The 23,628-nt window shown below is 47.3% G+C and overlaps 1 protein-coding gene across 1 annotated transcript in view; it reads right to left on the bottom strand.

The window, feature by feature from the left end:
• The window catches only part of TBCD (tubulin folding cofactor D), a 124,357-nt gene extending 102,826 nt beyond the window's left edge, over positions 1-21,531 (bottom strand). Inside the window, exons 1-10 of the mRNA XM_032970076.2 lie at positions 21,021-21,531; positions 15,058-15,108; positions 14,378-14,472; positions 13,246-13,347; positions 12,132-12,281; positions 11,479-11,534; positions 10,005-10,137; positions 6,079-6,124; positions 5,566-5,698; positions 4,106-4,275 (exon numbers count right to left, since the gene is read on the bottom strand). Of these exons, the coding sequence (XP_032825967.2) occupies positions 4,106-4,275; positions 5,566-5,698; positions 6,079-6,124; positions 10,005-10,137; positions 11,479-11,534; positions 12,132-12,281; positions 13,246-13,347; positions 14,378-14,472; positions 15,058-15,108; positions 21,021-21,204 (1,120 nt within the window). The 5' untranslated portion in view covers positions 21,205-21,531. The remainder of the gene's footprint in view (positions 1-4,105; positions 4,276-5,565; positions 5,699-6,078; positions 6,125-10,004; positions 10,138-11,478; positions 11,535-12,131; positions 12,282-13,245; positions 13,348-14,377; positions 14,473-15,057; positions 15,109-21,020) is intronic.
• Positions 21,532-23,628: the final 2,097 nt, after the last annotated feature.

The following is a 23,628-nucleotide window of genomic DNA, read 5'->3' as shown; positions in this document are numbered from 1 at the left end:
GTGCTATGACGCCAAGCAAACGGCGCCCCACCAGATGGATTCCGGCAAACATTGGCGAGTGACACAGAGCCCAGCACAAGCATGTGTTTTTTCTTTCCCAACCAGATGAGGATATCTTCATAACGCCACTGTTCACGTCACCCAAAGCATTCACAAATGTCACTGGAAATGTAACGTGTCTTAGGGCTGTCAAGTTAGTTTACATTCCGGGGAAATCAAAACGATTGTGCTCCACGTGAAGAGAAAAGGCCAAGTCCATTACAGGCAATTACATTGCGATGGGGGGCAATCACTGAAGTGAAATGGCAGCTCTGACTGTGGCGGCAGAAGAAAAAAAACGCCGGCTCATCGAAAACCGCCGCTTGCGTGAGCGCGCCGACACCGTCGCGGCGCCGTAGCGGCACCGTAGCGGCGCCGTCGCAAGACCGTCGCGGCGCCGTAGCGGCGCCGTAGCGGCACCGTAGCGGCGCCGTAGTGGCACCGCAAGTGAACCACGCGAGCGTCTCCGCCGGGCCGCGGCGAGCCGACGCGTGTTCCTGCCGAGGCTTGGCCAACGCCTCGCGTGGCGCTCCTCTGGAGGGCTTCGTGGCGGCGCCTTACACGGCTCTGCAGCGCGTGCGACATGTGCTCCGGTTGGAGTAGCTGCGTTGTCCGGCCATCTCGCTCCGTGGCGTCCGACGTTTCGCCGCACGTGCTGTAAACTTCTTCAGTTTCCCGAAGAAGCTCCCGACAAGTGCGGCGAACCGTTGCTATTGTATTGACATTATAATTATATTACTGTTGTTATATTGCTTGTCTCGTGACTCTTTTTCAAGAGGGTCCTGCCAAGTTTTCGTAGTTATAGGGTGATGATCGGTTTGTACAATCCCAATTGAGAAATTTCCAGTTTAATATTTTTAATTTGGAAAATACCACACTGAGAACCTGACTTTGATTCCTGGCCATGGATATTTGAATCTATCTACACCCACCCACACTGACCGGTATGGTGAAGTACATTTCAACCACCCCTATCATCGACATGTAGGCCTTCATCCAGAATCGGACTGATAAAAAAAGTAAAGTGTGACATCTTGCTCAATGAGTGTTGAGCCCCGAGCCGGTGGAGGGGAACTCCACATTCCCATGTCAGGGATGAGTCTACCTGCAGGATAACCACTGATGAATTACATACAGAGTGCTATTAATTTTTACCAACCATGGAGGGACAATGGACTGAGTCACTCCCAACCGAAATTTGAACTCACAACCTTCCCGTTGCTAGCGTCTCGGTGTACCGCTGAGCCACCTGGCCGGGTGACGGCTGTACACAACACCACACGTATACTCCACTGCGACTGGGCGAAGCACAAACGTTACCGGGAGGCCGCAGGATAACAAGAGCTCGATTGGGGGGGAACGTGGAGCGGAGGAGTAGTGAGCGCGCCCGGTGAGCAGGCACGAGAGTGCACGTGCGTGCAAAGTGATCGGTTGTTGTGGCGAGCGATGCATTTAGAATTAGCTCGCAGGTTACCGAAGGTGAACGTAGGATTGTGCGCTGACTTGACAATCAACGCGGTCAGATTATCGGCAAAGGTCACAAAATAAACCAAGCCACCAGACGAGAGGCAAGCGCCATCGTCGGCACTAAAACTCTGACGGAGATCTGATGATGGGGGGAATCGACCAAATTGGAAGTATTCCGGTAAAGGTTGCCGACAGACATTTCGCTTATTTGATATTTAAACAACTTTCAGTGGCAAAAGACGTGTGGACTACTTACTGTCAAAATGACAATCTCTGCTGTCTCTCACTTAAGATGACATCAAAGCAACACACCTTTTCACAAGCCGAAGTTCTTGATGCCTATTAGCTGTAGGCAGATAGTTTACAAAAAAGCCTCTGCAATTCTAGTTTGGCGGTGCAGATTGTTTAACTAGTTAGGCGGTGCAGATTGTTTAAAATACGGAGATGTTTTCGGGGAGGTAATATTGTCTCGCTGAAGCCGAATGGGTTTTTGAATGTGTGAAAGGTGCAACAATCCTATCGGCTAGTGCTATTATTATTATTTTAACGAGTGCGGGCGCAATTCACGGCCAACTTATAGAGAGGGCCGACGCTTTGCTGCCGTTCACAAAACAGCAACAGGTCATGGGTGCGGTGGGGACCAAGTGAAAACCTTTACTGCGCGTCGCTGAAATCTCCACAAAGGCCCTGCTGGGGGGCCAACGTGTCAATGAGCAGAACACAGAACTGGAAACAAATGGGATTAGACATGGCCTGCAGACAGGGATGGATGTGAATCTTCTGGAGGCGCATCACCGTCTACCTGCACATTCCAATTGAAACTTGCAGGCGAGTATTTTCAAGGCCACGGCTCGGAATTTCCCGCCAATTTTAGGCCGTGTAGCCTGCGGCGCAACTGGTTTCTCGCAAGCGGCCTGCTGCAAGGCTTTGTTCACAATTGGCCATGAGCGGAAGACGCAGCAGCAGCAGGGTTTCCCATTGACCCTCGCTGCTGTGTGGACGGGGGGACGCGTGAATGCAGATACGGTCTCCCATGGGAGCGGTCGTGTGGCTCCCACACTCGTGGATGTCCCTCGCATGGCCACCTTCAAAGCTCGTACACGAGACCTTCACGGTTTTCACGAAGAGCGGCGGCGAATTCACTTCACGCAATTTTAACGTGCCTTCCACAAACAAATATCCGTGCGGGACGGACATGTGCAAAGGCTCAACATCTGCTTTTGGAGCTGAAGCGCGCGTCGCCCCACACTACGCCCAAAGCGTTTCGCGGTCCCGGTGCGCGGGGCGAAACGTCGGACATCGCGCCGCAAACACGGCGGAGAGCAAGGCAGCGCTGACCGCGACAAACCCCACGAGTTGTTTGATGTCAGTGCCGTGTGAAAATTCCTCGGGAAGAAAAATCACGGCAAAAGCGACGATGTGCCCTTCTGAGTCATCAGTGCAATGAATTTGGAGCAGAAAACAACAAAAAGAAGCCGCCCACACTGACGCAGAGACAAAGCTCTCGGCTAACACTGGAGCCTCGAGCGCAGTCAGTCGTGAAGTCATAATCCGCTTTTAATTCGACGAACGTCGACGCGCTGCTCCCGATGCTGCTGCGAGCAAGTGGCAGCCGTCACCCTCGCGGCCGCACAGCGCCACCGCACGGGGCACGAACGCCGCGGTGGACGTGCGTATTTCGGGACGCAGTGACCGCCCCGACCGGTTTCCCGGGCCGGGCTGGCAGGCTCGCGTGACCAACTCGTGGCCCCGGGACACGTCAAGGCCATGTGAATGACGGTCCCGGGCCCGTCACTCGGGGCGCCCCCACCCGCCCGACCTCCCCCGCCACGCTGACAGCCATTAGTGGCAAGCAAGTGTCCGTCAGAGGGGCAATCGAGCGCTCTGCCCCGGGGCGTCGGGGACCTCAAGAGGCCACTGCACTCGGGCGCCGCCACCGCGAGGAAACGCCTTGTCAGCCGCTCCGTCTCGCGTCGCCGCCGGACAAACGGAGACATTCCGAGTCGCTTGCCAAAAGGGGAGAATTATTTGTGAGCGTCTCAGATGGGACGGTCCCCCCCCCCCCCCCCTCGACTGCCGGCCGTGTAAAACATTTTTTTTTACAAAATAACAAATGGGCATGTTTGTTAGGTGGGCATGGTGGCGTTGTAAGTCACCATGGTAATTGAAAAAAAATAGACGAAAAAAACACTTTCTGACTAATGTTGAAAGTGTTAAAAGCATTAGCTTTGACCTTTCGTATAAGTTGTGCTGCAATTAGGGACCACAATCAGAAAGCAACACGGACATATTTAGCAAAGTTTCCCAAAACTTGAAAGATTAAAACCAGCGGTAAAAGGATGAGTTTTTGTATCTGCACCCTGCCAACGCCACCCATCCCCAATGATGTCACGACACCCGACATCATCTCGCGGCTTCACGTGCTGTGCATCGCGGATTGAGCCGAGTTCTCGTTAACAACTCTGATGAATCTGGACGTCATCGCCAGCGAAACGCCGGATAAAAATTGTCAAAATTTAGCTTGCATTTTCTTAAGACTTGGATGAAGACAGTTTAGGTGACTCCCGACATGCACGGCACGCGCAGTTCGCTCTCGTACCGATGATCCCCTCCATCTCTTCCGGAATGTCGTCATCCTCATCGTCGTCGTCGTCATTGGCTCGGGGTGCCGCGGAGGCCTGCGATGAGACGATGAGGGGGCTTTGCTGCTGCTGCTGCTGCCCTGGCGCCTGCAGGTTGTCCAACAGCGAGCGGCTGCCGCGCTGGTACCTGCGTCGCGAGCGCCGCCGTAACGCGTCCGCCGATGTTAGTACGGTCAGCATCGTTTTGGTTTAGTTGCCGTCTCAGTGTGATCGACCACAACGTTGCAGAGTACGAGCCTAATCCTAGTCTGTGGGTTTCGTTCTGCCGTTATCAGGTCAGCCATAAATATTTTGGCCATACGTGTACAACCAATCACCGTTTTTGGTCTTCCCCGGTGCGCTGCAGTCTCTAGTGACATCACTAAACCAATAAGCATCCAAACACGCCAATGTCGCATGGATCTTAGTGGGTCACGCTTTGGTCTTTGGCATTAAAAGTTACGCTTGATGATTTCTATGAAAATAAACTGGACTAATATAAGGTATACTTATGTCCATCTCCCTCCCTATGTGTATCATAAGAATTTATCTTAATAATTATTTATTTCACCTGGAAAGCCACATAGAGTCGTAGGACTCTCTTTCAGGAGGGTCCTGCTACACTGGGTTTTTATTTTGAGATATTTTTATTTGAAGATCATCTCACCCAATTTATGAGTTGTTTATGAACGTGGGAGGAAAACTAAGCACCCAGAGAATACTCACGTGTGCGAGGGGGGAGCAACACTATATCTCCATACAGACAGAAAAAGATGGAGATTAATCCACACTGTGCTGTGCAACTTTCTCCTGGTGAGGCAGGGTATGGCACCTCAACACTCATGGAAAAGGATTTTCACAACTTTTGTGCGATCCACCAACCCCCAGCTCCTGAGTCCTGGATTATAGGTGTCCGTAGCCACCACCGCCCTGCTATATATAGTGTGTGTGTGTCCATGTGTATTCGCCGACTGACATTTGAAACAAGAATCTCGGTGCTGGTTGCTCTGTTCCAGTGCGGTGAGGCTACTTATAAAGCCTCAACCACCCAGCCGGCGCTTGCGATCGTCAGGTATCAGGGCTCATATTTAAAAGTTCCAAGGTTGGTAACATTGGGCGAATGTGTGGGGAGCGGTGGCGCAGTGGATAGCACACTGCGCTATGAAGCCGGCGACCCGAGTTCGATTTCCGCTCACGGCCAACGGTGACAATGATCTGAACCGGTCTTGGGCCTCCCCTAGGTTGACTAAGCCTCAAATGAGTACCCAATGCGATGTGTAAAAAACGCCACTGGGGAGACCAAAGGCGACCGGACGTGGTGTTGGCCACCCACCCCCTCCTGTGCCGTCGCGGCCTTCACAGGTGCTCGGTAACAGCACTTGCCCCAACAGTCTGTTCAGGCTACACTGGGGATCTTTGTCTTCGTGCGAGCGCTCACCGCCACGCGGCCAGCTTGGGCTTGAGGAAGGTGAGGCCTATGCGCTGCACCAGCTTGATGGAGAGCTTGCGCAGGTTCGTGTTGCTCGCCTCCAGCAGTCTGCACTTCACCACGCACTGCAGCACCACCGACGCTAAGGGGAGAACGCAATGGTCGCGCGGTTGTAAGTGAAGCGGTGGCTGCTGCGGTGGCGTTGATAAAGCCGTGTAGCCCACGGCCCTGCTCACCCGTTATGATTGAATAATAATTGACGCCGTGTCCATTGCAGGAATTGTTATCAGACCATACTTCGCCATGGTCGTCATTGCGGGTTGGGGGGGGGGAGGGGATGGTTGCATCATGAGTGGCCCCATTATGCACCTCAGATTTGCATGGCTGACTATGTATGGTGCGAATTAAGTTCAACATACACACGTCATGCAGAATGAAGACTTTCCTCGGCTGTGGAAGCAAAAGGAGGTATAAAGGTGTCCTCAACAACTCGTTTTGATATTATTTTTATCTTGTGCTCACCGTGCGGTAGAAAATCGTCTCTCTTTCCATGCTTGAACATCTGGGCCTGAAAAAAAAACGCAGGATGTCTCAAAATATATCGCGCAAGGTGGCCACGGGAAGCAGAGCACCCCGCCATAAACATGAACCATACCGCCAACAGACTTTCATGCGGGAGGTGGTTCAGAGGTCAAAGTCAGCACCGGCTGAGATCCTGGGTTTAAATCTGGGCAGACACCCATGATTAAAAAATGGAATCTCACGAACAGTGAATTGATGGTCTTAGTGCAGTTACCAATGATTGAACGCAAAAAAAAACCCATCACATTAAATTTGTTTTTTGAAGTTGTATTTGGCCGAATCTGGAAATTTTAAATCTGGGAATTTAAAAATAATATCAGTTTGACCGCCACGTGACAATCACATGGCAGGGCTTGTGGTGAAGTATGTGTCCCCCAAGGTCACTTGAAGATTGTTTTAAAAGTCCTGGTTTTTGACACGTGGGACGGCACTGCTCATGACAACGAGAGCACATTTGCCATACATTGGAAGAAAATACAGAACATAAGAAGGCTATAGAACAAAAATAATTAAAAACATCTGTAGAGTTTATGGCATAAATAACACCAGAATCGAAATGTGCGAATTTCAGAAGCGCCCTTCAGGTTCAATCACTCATAAGTGATTCCGTGCAAACCTAGTGATACTACTTTTTAAGGTAAAATAATCATTGAAGACGAGGTGACATCTAAGTTTTGTCAGACATGTTCAGGCTGACTGACAAATTTCATAATGCGGGCAGAAAAAAAATTGTCAATCAAAAGAGAGCGCTCACAATGCACAAGTCGCCGTGGATTGTTCAGAGTGACCAATTACGAGATGACGCGCCACGTTCGTGTTATAATCTCATTTCCAAGCTGTCACACGCTGACAGAGACTTCACATGAGTGGCGACACGGCCCGGCGAGGAGCGCGCTCGCCGCTTGTCGCAAAGGTTCACGGATCGAAACTCGTGTCCACCCTGGTTAATACTGTGGGCGTATTAACCGTCAATACGCGCCCCGCGTGAGAGAAACATTAATCATTTTTCGAACTTTCGGAGACAGATCCATTAATCAACCCAACCGTCTCCTGAGACAACCTAACTCCCTCCCATTGGGGGAAAGTACCACTCTCGTCTGTGACTCGCAAACACAAAGCAGACTCTTAAGTCTTTCCCGCTGGGAGACTGGCCATGGGATGATGGCTCGCAGCATGGGTCACATGACCCGGCCACCAGCGAGACGCAGCGACGGGTTCCTGAAAAAGGCAATGGCCTCGTTGCTCTCTTTGCGAGATCAATTAAAACCTTCTCACGGACGGGTGTCCTTTCGAACAATTCTAATGGGTGCTGAATTGTCCTAGCTGGTGAACCCGTCCCATGTCATTATGGACACACGCAGAGTTCCTGCCAAACCACAACTCATCATTAGCAGGAATCAATAATATTCACTCTGGCTGAACTTCAAATAATGAAAAAAAAACATTAAAATGAAAAATGTTCTTCCTCTGATAAAAAAGCCACCAAAAATCAAAATAACTCATGCGCACGAGGGGGCTTTTCATCCAAAATGATAGATGTGTGATGTGAAGTTTTAAATAGTCTTACGTTTAAATGGCAAATCGATTCATCATTGCTCGCCGATCCCTGGATTGTCAAATTGGGGACTTCTTTGTAGCGAGTGATTAATAGCGCCCGTGACACATTTACAGCTGTGAAGATTGCACATGGAGGAGAATGCGGGTAGAGGTGGAGGGTTTGGTGCGATGGGTGTGTATGTCATCTCGCTGGAGGTGAGGGCAAAGTCCTGCTGACATCGCTGCTGCGTCAATATCACAGCCCCCAGGGAGCGCACAACCAAGAGGAACCCGTCCAAAAAAATAAAATAGCAACCCACAAAATGATAAATTTCCACGTCATTTCAAAGTCTTTCTAGCATTCATCTGCAGCCCTAATTCACCTTTCCCCCAGCCTCCCTGAGATATGCGACCGGCCTACGTGATGCCTGCGAGTCACGATGGTAAGCAAGTATGTCATGACCCACCTCCCCATCCATCCACGGATCGATTGTCACGATTCTCGGTCACTAACCTGGTTCAAGAATCGACGCTTTTAGGCCTCGTTTGCACCATGCGTTTTGCACGCTCTGTCTTTTTAATGTCTCGTCCATTCTACGAGCCCGATTGCATCAACATTAAACGTGTTGATTTGCATATACGGTGATATACTTACGGACGCACTTTGGTGCATATATCGTGAGCGTAAGAATCGATTTTAATCAACGAAGAGATCAATCAACGAAGCGCCTCATGCTTAAGGATCCGTGCCAAGGTTTCACATGTCAACTTTGTCATGAACTCTGGAGCATCTAATTCATGAAATATAAGTCGTGTTTGACATGAACTGACTTGCCACAAATCCGGTGGCTAATTATATACAGAGTTCAATGCTGCTGGGCCCAATGCCAGTCTAGAGCCACTTCTTAAAATAAGACCTGCTGGGATCACATATGCAGCATGCAAGGGACCATGGGAGGATACCATAATACTGTGCACCTTGTTGGTTGGTAGGCGGGTGCCATGGCCTCGTGGTGGTGCGATCGCCGCTTATTTATTGTAGAGGTTCACAGCTTGAATCCAGCGGCCAGCCTCATTATTACTGCGGGTGTAATAACTGTAATAGTACTGTACGACATGCCGTTTGCTGCACAGTAGACGTTAAAGATCCCCCGAAGGCATTCGCAAGCACTGACTATTGCGCACACTCCGTCAGGCCTCCGTAAGGAGAACGAAAAGTAATGATCAAAGCCCCAAGTTTTGAAAAACAAACATCTCCATCTATCAACTTGATTTATTTTTGCTTGCGCACATGCCACTGTCACCACGCGCTGCAGCCCGGCGCTAAAGCACGGCGGCCTACTGGTAGGCTGTGAGCGAACTCACGGTCACGGCGATCGCCAAGGTCTCAAACAAAACGCGCGTTGAGATGCAAAACTGCCAGGGCCACCCTTCTGTTTCCTCTGCAGAGACACCTTGAGTGATCGTACATTTTCCCATGTGACAGGTGTATTTTTGCACACGTTATGGCCTCAGTCTACGCACGCCTGCAGCACTGCATGCTCTGGCAGAGGTGTCAAATTCAGCTCTTGCCCTTCTTATTCGGCCCTAAGGGGTTGGAGTCTCTGCTCTAAGAGAGGGTAGGCGCAGGGGGGGTTGTGCATGTGCATGTGCGTGCGTGAGTGAGTGCGAGTTTCGCATAAGGTCAAGCATCCGGGAATTTTCGTTCGTTTGGCTTTCTGATGGATGATTTAGAAAATTAACATCGGCGAGTGACTTTCATCCCAAACAAACCCCACAAATTTGCATATACTTTAAAACAAATATGCGGATCATCGTTGCCTTTTATAATTTTTCAGTGCTGAGCCCATTAATCAGAGCCATTAATTTATTACGAAAAAAATTTTTTATGCAAACGATTGGAATCGGCGGCCAGCGTGGCGCGGTGATGATGAGCATTGACGACGAAATCCTCAACGCATATCAACCCTGTACTTGAAATGTGCTTCTACCAGTCCCCTGTGTGGAGTCTACGTATTAAATCGAACGAATCTAAAGTAATTAATCCAATTATGAATTTATCCAATAAATCCCAAAATAATCTCATGGATGAATCGATGATTTTAACAGTCGACAAACTGCAGCACAACTAAACACGGAAGAGAGAACAGCAAAACGACACAAACTCTACCCTGAAGCCCGCTTATCGCCGTGGCCAGAAGAACTCGACATTGCAGTATAACTCCTGAACCTATTGCTGCCATCGCGTGCAAGAACGGGAATAATTGTACAGCGCCGTGAAGATGCGTGCAATTGTTGTGCTGTTGCGAGACAAGCAAAGTGCTCTCTACCAGGGAGCGGAGCATGCCATCAGCCCTCGCCTCTTGCTCCAGGGTCCCCATCTCCATGCTGCTCAGTGCCGATAAGCTCCAATCCATGAAGTGCGGGAGGTGTTTCTGCTTCACGTCCGGTCGGGTCACAAACCTGCCGCCGCCGACATCATCGCGTCACGAAAAACGATAGCGACTTGTTCACCGATGCGCCGTGAAGAAGGGCCATTGCCGGAAACGCCACCTTTTAGATAATTTTTTCCTTACGTGGCCACGGTGGTATCGACAAATGCGTTGAGTTTTTTGTTGTTGTTTTTGTTATGGCGCCCTCCTCTACGCTGGGGCGTTTCAAAGCACTTGACACGCAACCAGCCACTTACATCGCATCTCATCTCAAACAATAGAAAGGGCACTGCCAGTGGCAGCTGTCCCTGTGTGGAACAAGGTGGCTTAAGCACCTCACCTGCAATTGGGCATTCGTGTGCCAGTAGTGGGAAATTATTTACTTTAAAATCTGTAACACGTATAAACGCACATGCTGTGAGAAAAGGATGACCTCATATCAAGACAGTGCTGCCAATTTATCCGGAAAACTTTTACAATGCACTAATTTCACTACTGAAATTAGTGCATTGATTAACAGCTTAGACCTTTGAATATTATATTTCACCAACCATCACCGATCAGGGGGGTGACGATCAGGAGGAGTGACGTGTGGTTAAACAATGTCCAAAGCTGGCAAGGCTTGGTGAGGTCTAGATCCAGCAGTGGATTGACAAAGGGCTGCAATTTGCGTTGTATTCTCATATTCAGAAAGCTCATGTAAACGGCACTGTATATACACCGAATGTAATTATTCTAAACTTCAGAGAATCCTGTAAAATAGTTCAGGTCCAACTTAGTACATTAGAGACCATTACTTTGGCTCAATGAGCCACAAAGGCTGACATGGAAGCATCTATATTTCTAAGCATCACACACTAAAGCCAAACCTTACAAAATGTTGCCACCTGGTGGCCAACGCTATGATCCTGAAATGTGCATCCTCTCCCCCCCCCATATCCATCCCTCCACATAACAAAACATGTTTTGCACAACCCATCAGCCATACGCTCTTCTCGGGGTGTATCACTTCAGCAGTATTGCTTCAATACAAGAAAATCCTGGACCGGTTTAAACATTCAGTGTGCTGAACGGCTGGTGGCGTCCTCTGGTTGGTAAGGTATTGCGCTTTGGAGAACTGTCTTCTGGAAGATGATTTAAACGTCTAGATTAGCACGCGTCTTTCCAGAAAACAAACGCAATCACCGGATTACAAGACGCACCCTAACTTTTGCTTCAAACTGCAGGGAAACAAAGCATGTTTTTAATCGAGAGAATACGGTACTCTTAACAATAGACCACCACGTATATGGCTGCCGATCACTCAGAATGATGTGTTAATTAAAGTAACCATGATGGATTTGGGATATCTCGCTCAATTCCACTCACTTACTTTGCCACGAGGGTTGCGGCGGCATTTCGGGGTAAATCTGTCACCACGAGGTACGTCTGCTCCAGAAGCACGAGGAAACAAAGCCATTAGCCGACTAAACAACCGAAACACAGGCGGACACAACTACAGCTCACGACGACTGTCGTTCCAAACAGTCAATTGATATAAAGTTTGCATGCAACGACTGCAGTAAGTGCCGTATGATGAGGAGAGGAGGTATGGTGGATGTGGTGTGCTGGGTGTGGCTGGAACTACTGCGTGGCATTGGCTAGAATTTTTTCTTTTTGGAGTCACAAATCAGCCCAATTATAAGATTATTTTCAGTTTCCCTTTTAACGTCTCATGGTATCGCTCGTTATACCATCTTATTCCCCTTCAATGTCTTTAAAATCTGCCGATGGTGGCTCTCCGACAGTGTCAATATCTTTAAGCCCCAAGTAGAAACACATCTCTTTAAAAAAAAAAGGTCCTCTTCGATATGGCTCTTATTTTTTCCACCTGGTTCCTTCTCTATTATCCTTGTACTTTTCAAGCATGGCGCCTTGGGACACTGTGAAAGGCGCCTACTCGGTGCAAATTATGATGATTATTGCTAAGCGCTGCCTGGTTTACTAACGACGAGCATGACTTTGTTTTGGCGGCGGAGAAAGCACCTTGGCGACGTCGAGGACGCGCTCCATCACGGGTTTGCGCTCGGTTCCACTCGCCCCCCCGGGCAGCGCTCCGTCGAAGCGCGTCAGGTCGAAGGGAATGAGCGACAGCATGGAGAGCCACAGCAGCAAGATGTATCGCGTCTGCCACGTCTGCAACGCACATGACACCAGGGCCCAGAGACAATGGTTCCTCGATTGTCCGTGACTACCCCGGCGGGTCAAGCGAAGCTGCCCAGCCTGGTGGCCGATCAGCTGTTGCTGCGCCCTATACCCGCATGATTTTATTTTATTAAATTATTGCACAATTACTACATTTTAATTTCATTTATTCGTAACTTCTCACGTCAATTCTTCGAAGCCAATATCATGATTAAAAAAATATTTTGGGTAAGGCCGATTTACATGTGGAATTTCCACTTAATAGCAACTAAATATAAAATGTATTATTTTCCATTTCATATAAAAAATCACTACTCTACAGTTTACGCTGAGTCACTTACCATCACCGTGAAGGCAAGAGGAAAGGCCGAGATTCAGCAGATGTGCAAAGCTGCAGATATTTGTTTGTAGGAGTGAAAACTTATCTAGTACTTCTGAAATAACACCTCAATAAATGTGAAAAACTAGAGCATACGCAGAACACATGGGTTCTCCAAATGCCATGGAACAGATACGTATATAGCTCTAGAATGGCTAGTGCACACACGCGAATCAACACTGCTCAGGGACCCCATACTCCACGTGACCACCTCATTGTTCATGGTGTCACGTGTACTCCCGGGGCCACGCGCGTACCCCCCCCCCCCCCCACCGGAGCCACGCACGTACACCGCCGGAGCCACGCGCGTACCACAGGTTGGGAACTGCTGCTGGTCCACAGCAGTGTCCTGATAATGACTGTGATATTATCCACGCTGCATTGATCATGATCATCAGCTTCAATGGAAACAAATGCAAAGTAATGAATCACAACTAAGTGGTTTAACAATTTGCCAGTAACTTCCCTTGCAGTGTAACTGGATCAACAGCAAAGAAAAATTAACAAGCTGAAGCCCACAGACGGCCAATAAATATGCATCTCAACCTGGACGGTGGAGTCTGTGTGCCAACTCACCTCTCGATCCACGGGGTCTTGAGCCTCGAGCAGAGCCAGCACTGGCTCAAAGTCCGCCACTTCGTGCGGGAATAAACGGATGAAGGGTTTGTAGGTGCGCACCTACAAACCCGAGGCACGGGATTAACATGCTAGATTCCACACGTTACCTTCACCATCATTATGATATCTCATCCATAGTACCACTATTAATCCACTTGGCACAACAATCTCACTTAAGCTGCCATCTCAAACATTAGAATTGCTTGCGGCAGTTCAGTCTGTGGTCCCCCACTGGCAGCTGTCCATTTGCGGCACAAGGTGTACACAGCATCGACCTGCAAATGGGTATAGTCTGCCACCAAGGGGTGATGTTGCTACATGGATTTTACAAATTAAGTCATTTGTCTGAAGTCATTCAATAACGGTTACATTTCAACTACATTAAAATTGTGCTTAGGAGTTTCATGCCATGAGACAGAGAATTTAGCATTAGAAACGCTCACTTAAAGTAGTGCACTACCCCACGTTAAAATATTTCCCCTGAAAGGGGATATCACAGAAATATTTCCGCGATCAATATTCAATTGGCTAATTTTTACACTGGCGGTGCTGCGTCTTCTCTCACCATACTACCCAGATGTCAATCGTGGCAATCAACCTGAATATTGGCAAGTGCAAGATATTTTGAACGCAATGTTTTTAGTGCAGTCATTTATGACCGAGCTAAGATGACTAACTCGCTACACTTTGTGTAATCATGAGTTTGCCTGGATTTGAACCCAGGATATTAACAGTGCATGGACATGGTATTAGCCAATGCCCAAGAGGAAAACGAAATAATATCATTTATTCACAAAATTCTAATAATGTCCATTAAATTTATCACCCAGCTTGTACCAGCTGAATTCCAAGCTCTGCTTTACCCAATGCTTCTGCTGAAGCAGTCACATTCTCCACCGCTAGATGGAGTCCTATTCAGAGGACTGCATGCACCAACACGTTTCTAAGCATTATTGTTCAGCTTATTTACCCAGGAGAGGCACGTGCACTGCGGCTGAAATGCCAATAAATCATAGCAGCCCACCAGTGGGCCAATGGTGCACGAGAAGGTTACATATCCAGAGGGCAGTGGGTCTACGAGAATCAATACCTTGGAGATTATGTACAGGAACTTGCAGGTGATGTGCATGAGGTCAGGCGAGTCTTCGGACCTCACCATAGGCAACATCAAGTCCAGCATCCACTCTGTCAACAACACGTGTGCACTACATGTGGCTCAGTGGCTCAGTGATCCGTTGCCTGATGCATGCAGAGAGAATGCTTGCGAGTAGGCAAATATAACTCCTAATTGTCTACACTTATTCAATACAAATTCGTTTTTGGGTTCGGACAAGTACAGTAGTAGTTTTATGACAAAATTCTAGTCATTAATAACGAAAATATTGTCATAAAACTACCGCGTGGCTTCACCCAAAAACAAAATAGGGATCCTATCATTGGCTACGAAAACCTACACTTTCATTTTCACTCCGTCAATACCAAACACGTCCGAGAATAACTTTATAGAATTCAGAGGTTTATACATTGCTATGAGGTGCAGAGGTTTATACATTGCTATGAGGTGCAAATGTTGTGGCATTTCATATACTGTTTCAAGGTTGAGCAATCACAAGATGAGAATTTATCATCATCATTGTCGTTTTAAACTAAAATCATTCAAACAACCGACTCACAGGAGCGAATTATCCAAACGCCTTTATTGAAGACCACACGGCAATTATGTGATACACAAAGTGAAGTGGCGTGTATGCTGAAGAGGAATATACTGACCCAAATGTGGATCCAGTAAGTGTGGCTGCTCCTGGTATTTGCTCATTATCACTGCATGGGAACAAATAACAATCCATTAGCTAAAACAATAAATAAGCAATGTCTTCTTCACGTATTGATCTCGCCACCTTAAAAAAATATGAAAGTATGTCTTACACACCCCATCGGCCCCGCAGCCTTCTGTAAAATAATACATTCAGCAGCATTGATTCAAGCAAACTCTAGACCAGTTCCAACATGTCATCGGCAGGATATATGGGTCCTTGGTCAACACAAAATAATACTGGTAGGAATCTCCTGGTTACACCAGCCCACAGGGGATTATTGTGTCCGTCCATCCTGCATCCAAAAATGGGAGGGGTGGGGCTGCTTGGAGAGGGGAGGGTGGGGAGGGGCTGGGTGGGGAGGGTGGGAGGGGTGGGGCTGGGTGGGGAGGGGCTGGTCACCCCGTGGTGCCCTTATAAAACTCAACGTTTAACCTACTCACTCCGGCTTGTGCCCGCCCTCACAGTCGGGCATATTTGCGGAATACACCACGCCGCCGTTGACCCTGGCCATTGACCGAGCAATCCAACGTTCCTACCAGCTCCCTACGCAGGAATGTATTATAACACGTAAAACCAAAAAATCATGAGCGTCGTTGTGGAGATAATCTCTCCTTCAAATATCTGTCCACAACCCACCGGCTCTATGGCCTCATGGGTCCAGTTTTTGCTTGTATTAAATCAATGCTGCTGAAATTACGCACTCCCACAAGGCGGTGTGGCAGGATGGGTTGAGTAAGAGATACTTTAAGAGTAGGCTTTCCCCTTTTTTCTGGCAACAAAACAGGTGTTAAGATACTCTTTGGGTCTTTCGGTAAAGTCACGTAGATAGAAAAATAACTAAATTTTAAGAAATCACCACGTTTCGATCGCAACACAAGCAATCGTCTTCAGGTGAAAAAATACAGCAGGCGGATCTACGTGACTTTACCGAAAGACCCAAAGAGTATGAATTCCTGCAGTCACGAAAGCTTTAAGTCAAGATTTAGGTGTTAAGATGTTAAAATACCAAGCTGAAACCTTTTGCAAGGAATCATGTCTGCATTAACCACATATACTTGTGGTGAAAATACAAACAAAAAAACATGCTCTGACAGTAAATGCATTGTCTGATTGAAACTGATTGGTCCACACCAGAGACAGCTTTCTTTAGAGCCTAGTCTCAAACAGTGCTAGACCAGAGGACGCCAAAAGGCATACACAGCCCAAAGACAATGCACCATCAGAGGAATGAGAGCTCGGGGTGAGCATCTACATCATGTGACCTCCATTGCCAGTGTCAAAATATAAGAAGAGGTTTTCCCCTTTTTTCTGGCAACAAAACAAGTGTTATGATGTTAAAACACCAAACTGCATTAACCACAGATACTTGTGGTGAAAATACAAACAAAAAACATGCTCTTACCAAAATACCCAAAGAGCATGCTCTGACCAGCTACATCATGGGACCTCCCATGTGCTGGTGTGGACCAATCAGTTTCAAAGACAATGCATATACTATCAGAGTATTTTTTTTGCATTCTGACCACAAGCATTGCGGTTAATGCAGACATGATGCCGTGTAAAAGGTTTCAATTTGGTGTTTTAACATCTTAACACCTGTTTTGTTGCCAGAAAAAGGAGGAAAAATCTATTATCATATTTTGGTACTGACAAAGGAGGTCCCATTAAGTATATGCATTGTTACTCTTTGGTTCTATATGCATTGTCTGATTGAAACTGATTGGTCTCTGGTGTGGACCAATCAGTTTCAAAGACAATGCATATACTGTCAGAGCACGTTTTTTGTTTGTATTTTCAACACAAGTATCCGTGGTTAATGCAGACATGATTCCTTGTGAAAAGGTTTCAGTTTGGTGTTTTAACATCTTAACACTTTTTTTATTTCCAGAAAAAAGGGGAAAACCTCTTCTTATATTTTGACACTGGCAAAGGAGTTCCCATGATGTAGATGCTCACCCCGAGCTCCCATTACTCTGATAGTACATTGTCTTTGGGCTGTACGCCTTTTGGCGTCCTCTGGTCTAGCACTGTTTGAGACGAGGCTTGAAAGAAAGCTGTCTCTGGTGTGGACCAATCAGTTTCAAAGACAATGCATCTACTATTAGAGTGTGTTTTTGTTTGCATTCTGACCACTAGCATTGTGGTTAATGCAGACATGATTCCTTGCAAAAGGTTTCAGTTTTTTTTGGCATCTTAACACCTAAATTTTGATTTAAAGCTTTCGTGACTGCAGGGATTCATATTCTTGGTTCTTTCGGTAAAGTCGCGTAGAAGGGAAATAATAAAAATATACAACAATAAAATTCTCACAACGTTTCGACCAACACAAGCAATCATCATCAGGTGTGAAAACCACAGCAAGAAAATGTATTATTTTATTGTTTCCCTTCTACGTGACTTTACCGAAAGAACCAAGAATATGAATATCTTAACACCTTTATGAGACCTCCTTTGCCAGAAACAAGATATAGGAATAGGTTTTACCCTTTTAACTGGCACAAAAACTGACACCTTTATTCAAGGCATCATGTTTGCAATGACCACAACACAAGCAGTTAAAATGCAAACAAAAAAGACAACTCTGATAATAATATGCAATGTTCTTGAATTTGATTGGTCTACACCCGAGACATCTTTTCTTAGAGCCTAGTCTCCATTGGTGTTGGACCAGAAGACGCCAAAAGGCGTACAACTCAAAAACAGCGCACTATCAGAGTATTGAGGGCTCGGGATGAGCATTAACATTATGAGACCTCCTTTGCCCCGGCCAATGGCGCAATTCCATTCATTGCCGGGATTCAGAGCTGCAATTCGCTTAGAAACATATTCTGGTCTCGTTTTTGCTGTACCAATGGTACTGTTTCTCATTGTGTTGTCCGGCTCGTTTGTTACATGCTTGTTCACTGCTTTGCGCAAAAAAGCAACATTGGCATATCAATGTGTATAGAATCAGTAGTAATCTTAATAATAACAACGATGTACAGCCATAGGCGGAGTTTGGCTTATATAGTTGGGTGAGGCTTTCCCCTCACGTTTGGAATCGCGGGTGCATATAATTAATTTGTAATCTTAAATGTAAATTTCTGAAAATAAATCAAATGTGTCCAGTTCTGGAAGGGGTACAGCCCCTTGTCACTCCACTGCTGGATGTAGGCCTCCCCACGCCACGCTGGTCAGTGCACGTGGATGATGATAGCAGCAGCAGCAGCGAATTTCGATGTCAGTGGATTTTGCTGCACTGCGGCGTTACAGCCAGGCAAGCAGCCCACTGGGTCCCCTTGCATTGTCATCAATTGGAAGTAAACTCCATGTCAATGCTCTGTTCGGCAAATGGTTAATTTTAATTGAGAATATTAGTAACGATGCAATGGATACGCAGGCAATTTCTCCTTTATATATCTGTCTCGACACGTAATAAAATTATTTTTTTATCATGGGAACTCCTTTGCCAGTGTCAAAATATAAGAATAGGGTTTCCCCTTTTTCTGGCAACAAAACAGGTGTTAAGATATAGGAATAGGTTTTACAATTTTAACTGGCACAAAAACTGACACCTTTATTCAAGGCATCATGTTTGCAATGACCACAACACAAGCAGTCAAAATGCAAACAAAAAAGACAACTCTGATAATAATATGCACTGTCCTTGAATTTGATTGGTCCACACCCGAGACAGCTTTTCTTAGAGCCTAGTCTCCATTGGTGTTGGACCAGAAGACACCAAAAGGCGTACAACTCAAAAACAGCGCACTATCAGAGAATTGAAGGCTCGGGGTGAGAATTAACATTATGAGACCTCCTTTGCCAGAAACAAGATATAGGAATAGGTTTTACCCTTTTAACTGGCACAAAAACTGACACCTTTATTCAAGGCATCATGTTTGCAATGACCACAACACAAGCAGTCAAAATGCAAACAAAAAAGACAACTCTGATAATAATATGCACTGTCCTTGAATTTGATTGGTCCACACCCGAGACAGCTTTTCTTAGAGCCTAGTCTCCATTGGTGTTGGACCAGAAGACGCCAAAAGGCGTACAACTCAAAAACAGCGCACTATCAGAGTATTGAGGGCTCGGGGTGAGCATTAACATTATGAGACCTCCTTTGCCAGAAACAAGATATAGGAATTGTCTTTTTTGATTGCATTTTGACTGCTTGTGTTGTGGTCATTGCAAACATGATGCCTTGAATAAAGGTGTCAGTTTTTGTGCCAGTTAAAAGGGTAAAACCTATTCCTATATCTTGTTTCTGGCAAAGGAGGTCTCATAATGTTAATTCTCACCCCGAGCCCTCAATACTCTGATAGTGCGCTGTTTTTGAGTTGTACGCCTTTTGGTGTCTTCTGGTCCAACACCAATGGAGACTAGGCTCTAAGAAAAGCTGTCTCGGGTGTGGACCAATCAAATTCAAGGACAGTGCATATTATTATCAGAGTTGTCTTTTTTGTTTGCATTTTGACTGCTTGTGTTGTGGTCATTGCAAACATGATGCCTTGAATAAAGGTGTCAGTTTTTGTGCCAGTTAAAAGGGTAAAACCTATTCCTATATCTTAACACCTGTTTTGTTGCCAGAAAAAAGGGGAAACCCTATTCTTATATTTTGACAATGGCAAAGGAGTTCCCATGATAATAAAAATACTTTTATTACGTGTCGAGACAGATATATAAAGGAGAAATTGCCTGCGTATCCATTGCATCGTTACTGATATTCTCAATTAAAATTAACCATTTGCCGAACAGAGCATTGACATGGAGTTTACTTCCAATTGATGCCAATGCAAGGGGACCCAGTGGGCTACTTGCCTGGCTGTAACGCCGCAGTGCAGCAAAATCCACTGACATCGAAATTCGCTGCTGCTGCTGCTATCATCATCATCATCCACGTGCACTGACCAGCGTGGCGTGGGGAGGCCTACATCCAGCAGTGGAGTGACAAGGGGCTGTACCCCTTCCAGAACTGGACACATTTGATTTATTTTCAGACATTTACATTTAAGATTACAAATTAATTATATGCACCCGCGATTCCAAACGTGAGGGGAAAGCGAACCCCTGCCTCACCCAAATATACAAGCCAAACTCCGCCTATGGCTGTACATCGTTGTTATTATTAAGATTACTACTGATTCTATACATATTGATATGCCAAATGTTACTTTTTTGCGCAAAGCAGTGAACAAGCATGTAACAAACGAGCCGGACAACACAATGAGAAACAGTACCATTGGTACAGCAAAAACGAGACCAGAATATGTTTCTAAACGAATTGCAGCTCTGAATCCCGGCAATGAATGGAATTGCGCCATTGGCCGGGGACTCGTGACACCACCAGATCCCTTATCTTGACTAAATAAAAACACGACCCTACCGATATTGAAATCACAAGACACCGACATAGTTTCGTCTCATCCAGAACCAAACTGAATCACAACTCTGCAGGTAACGGCGACAAAAGCTCTCCGTTGGCTTGCTCCCCTCCACCTCTGTTATGTTCACGAGTTCAATGGCGAAAGTGCGTCGAGGCCTGCTCGCTAACGTGACAGGTTGGGTGGGTGGGGGGCCTTGACGAGCTGATGTCGTCGTTGTTGTTGTTGTTACAGCGTTGTTGTTGCTGTTGTTACAGCGTTGCACTTGTCGACATTAAAACCGCGCTCGTTAGATGATCACGCGCGTGTTGTGTGTGTTCAACTATTAACTATTTTATTTTTATTTTACCAGGTAAGGCCCACCGAGCTATCGATATTGCTCGTGGCTGTCTCGTCTTGTGGAAATGTACACAGCAGCAGGCGTCGTCAGGGGTCGGGATCGAACCCCACGGCCACGTGTACACCAGGCGAGGTAGTTAACATCTCCTAGCCACGATGTTGTGGATGTTGTGTGTGGATGTTGTGTGTGTGCCCCCCCGTTCCGCACAGAAGAACCGCTCGGTGATCTTCTCGTTGTCGCCGGGCTGCGAGGCGGCCCCCGGGAGCGCGGCAAGCAGTCGGCGGACCTCCTCGACGTCCGAGAAGGCGTAGAGGACGCAGCTCAGCGCCTCCAGCTCGCCATCCTCCTCCTGCTCCTCCTTGCCGCCTCTTCCCGTCTCGCTGCGAGTCATTCTCCTCGTCGCTTGCTCGGAGCCCGTGAGGCAACTCGCGAGTTTGCTGGACTGCTGCAACGCGTGACGATGTCTGGGTCTGCCCGCTCGCTGACCACCACCACAGTAACACCACCAGCACAGTAACAGCAGCAGCAGCGAGTTTTAATCTCGCCGCCAGTAACCCGGAATTGTATTGGGGGGTGGGGAGCGCCGCATCCGGAGCGGGCACTGTGGGAGGGAGGGAGGTAGCGAGTCTCAGCAGGGACGTGGTGGGTGGTGGTGAGGGTGGGTGATGGGGGTGGTGGTGGTGAGGGTGGTGGTGATGGGGGAGGTGGTGGTGAGGGTGGATGGTGGTGGTGAGGGAGGTGGTGGTGATGAGGGTGGTGGTGGTGAGGGTGATGAGGGTGGGTGATGGTGATGATGGTGGGTGGTGGGGGTGGTTGTTTCTCGACGATTCTTCGGCTTCGATGGAAGCGGAGACGAACGGGTTGCTCGCTCCCTCGCTCGCTCGCTGTGACGCAGCACCCTCAAGTGACGCTTCACTGAGATGTCTCAACGGGTCCGTAGTTTTATTTTTCCTGAGACGGTTCAAGTAACGCTGCTGATTCTGTGGTTATGGACTCCCAACGAGGCCGTCGTGCGGCTGACGGGATGTGTGAAACGACTCTCTATATTGGAGAGAGAGAGATGTAGTGTGAGTCGGGATGGATGGAGGCGTGTTCTCTTTATTTTGCAAGGCGCCGTTCTTGGCCCGAGAGGCGCGAAATCCGTTCGGGGGAGGGGAGTGGACGGGCTGCGGCGTGGATACCGTGCAGGAGAAATCGCAGTAATGAGTAATCGGTGATTATTTCCACGTTCCAGTTTACCCGATTTGCGGATTAAGCGTGCACCTGAGATTTTGACATCAATTAATAAACTCGTGGATTTTCGCCATTAGCCCAAACTAATAAAAATAAAAACAGTCACACAACAATGTTATTCTTAGACATGTTTATTGCAAGCCACGTGCTTTAACGGAACACATTTGTTACACTGGTTAATCCGAAATCCACGCGACCGCCTCTACAGTACAGTAGTTGCAATATCTTTACAAGAGCGGGCGAAGTTTGATGTTGATTGGCGTGGCTCTGCGATCATCCACTTCGTGAGCAGGGTCTTCTGCGCGTCAAAGTGTAATCACCGAGCACGCATAGAGGGGCCGTCCATAAATGACGTCACGCGATTTTGGAAGATTTTTGACCCCCCCCCACCCCTCGTCACACGGCGTCACAAAAAGTCAGACCCCCCCTCAAATATGACGTCACAAAGCTCTGCCCCCCCCCCAAAGAAAAACACATGCTTCAAATCGCTTTAAACTATTGTCATTGTAGTGCGTATTTACTGTGGCGCTGCATTCTGATGTGTAGGAGAAAACATTAAAAAGTTTAATTAAGTAGAACGTATTGGCTATATTTAAAGTTGTGCATTTTGATGTGACGTCACATTTCTCAACCCCCCCCCCCTCGTCACACATCGTCACAAATGTCTAACCCCCCCCAGGTGCGTGACGTCATTCATGGACGGCCCCAGAGATCTGCGGAAAATGGTTATATTTTTTATTATATTCGCTATTTTGAATCTCCCGGGGCCGGCATCCCCTGTCATGAGCGCGGATAATCGAGTCTACTGACCGAGGGCTCGGTATCCGCTTGTGATGATGGGGTGATTTGCCACAGTACTCGCCTCCTGTCCTCCAGCCCTGAACTAGTGGTGGAAATTCCACATTCATGTGGTGGATATTAAGGCACTACGGTACATCCTACACTCCATCAAGATTCAGCCGCATATGGAGTATCAGAGGTATATTCCAACACTTTTATCATGGCCTCGCTTAAGTTGTGGAGGGCCATTGCCCGAATCATCAAAAATGTATTTATTTATTTTGAAGGAAATGTTACGAATGTGTTTAGTTTTTTCGTTACCTGTACAATAGTGTTGTAAGCAGTCAGTTGCCGCTATTGTGTGGTATAATGTATAACACTTGAAGCCCGGAGAAACACTCACACCGTTTTAAATTTTAACCCATGTTTGGGTTCTTTTCCAAAACTGCCCCAGGTACTTGCGCTGCCTCCTTCCAGCAGTTAACTGCTACGTACCAACATTTCTTTTTTATTTTCTGTGACGCATGCAGGGACTTTTACTATTTAATGAAAAAAAATCAGTGAGTGGGCTTGGGCATGACAGGTCGTGAGAAGGTGGTCGGCACTAGCAACGGAATGGCAGCCAAAGCAGAGCACACGCGGCCGAGAGAGAGAGAGAATGTTCGCCGTGGAGATGGAGCGATGAAGCCAACTCGGGCGCAGGTGCGAGATGGATCGTTAGTTACATTGCAGGACGGCGAGAGATAAGAACGGCTCGATTAAGGTTGTTCGGTTTCATTTTGGCACAGGTAAAAAAAAAAAC

The sequence above is a fragment of the Petromyzon marinus genome, chromosome 43, assembly GCF_048934315.1.
Source record: "Petromyzon marinus isolate PM22_M1 ecotype Great Lakes invasive population chromosome 43, UKy_Petmar_22M1.pri1.0, whole genome shotgun sequence".
NCBI classification, from domain to species: Eukaryota; Metazoa; Chordata; class Hyperoartia; order Petromyzontiformes; family Petromyzontidae; genus Petromyzon; species Petromyzon marinus.
Note: the sequence above shows the minus strand (reverse complement) of the source record. Positions and strands in the feature narration are given on the sequence as shown.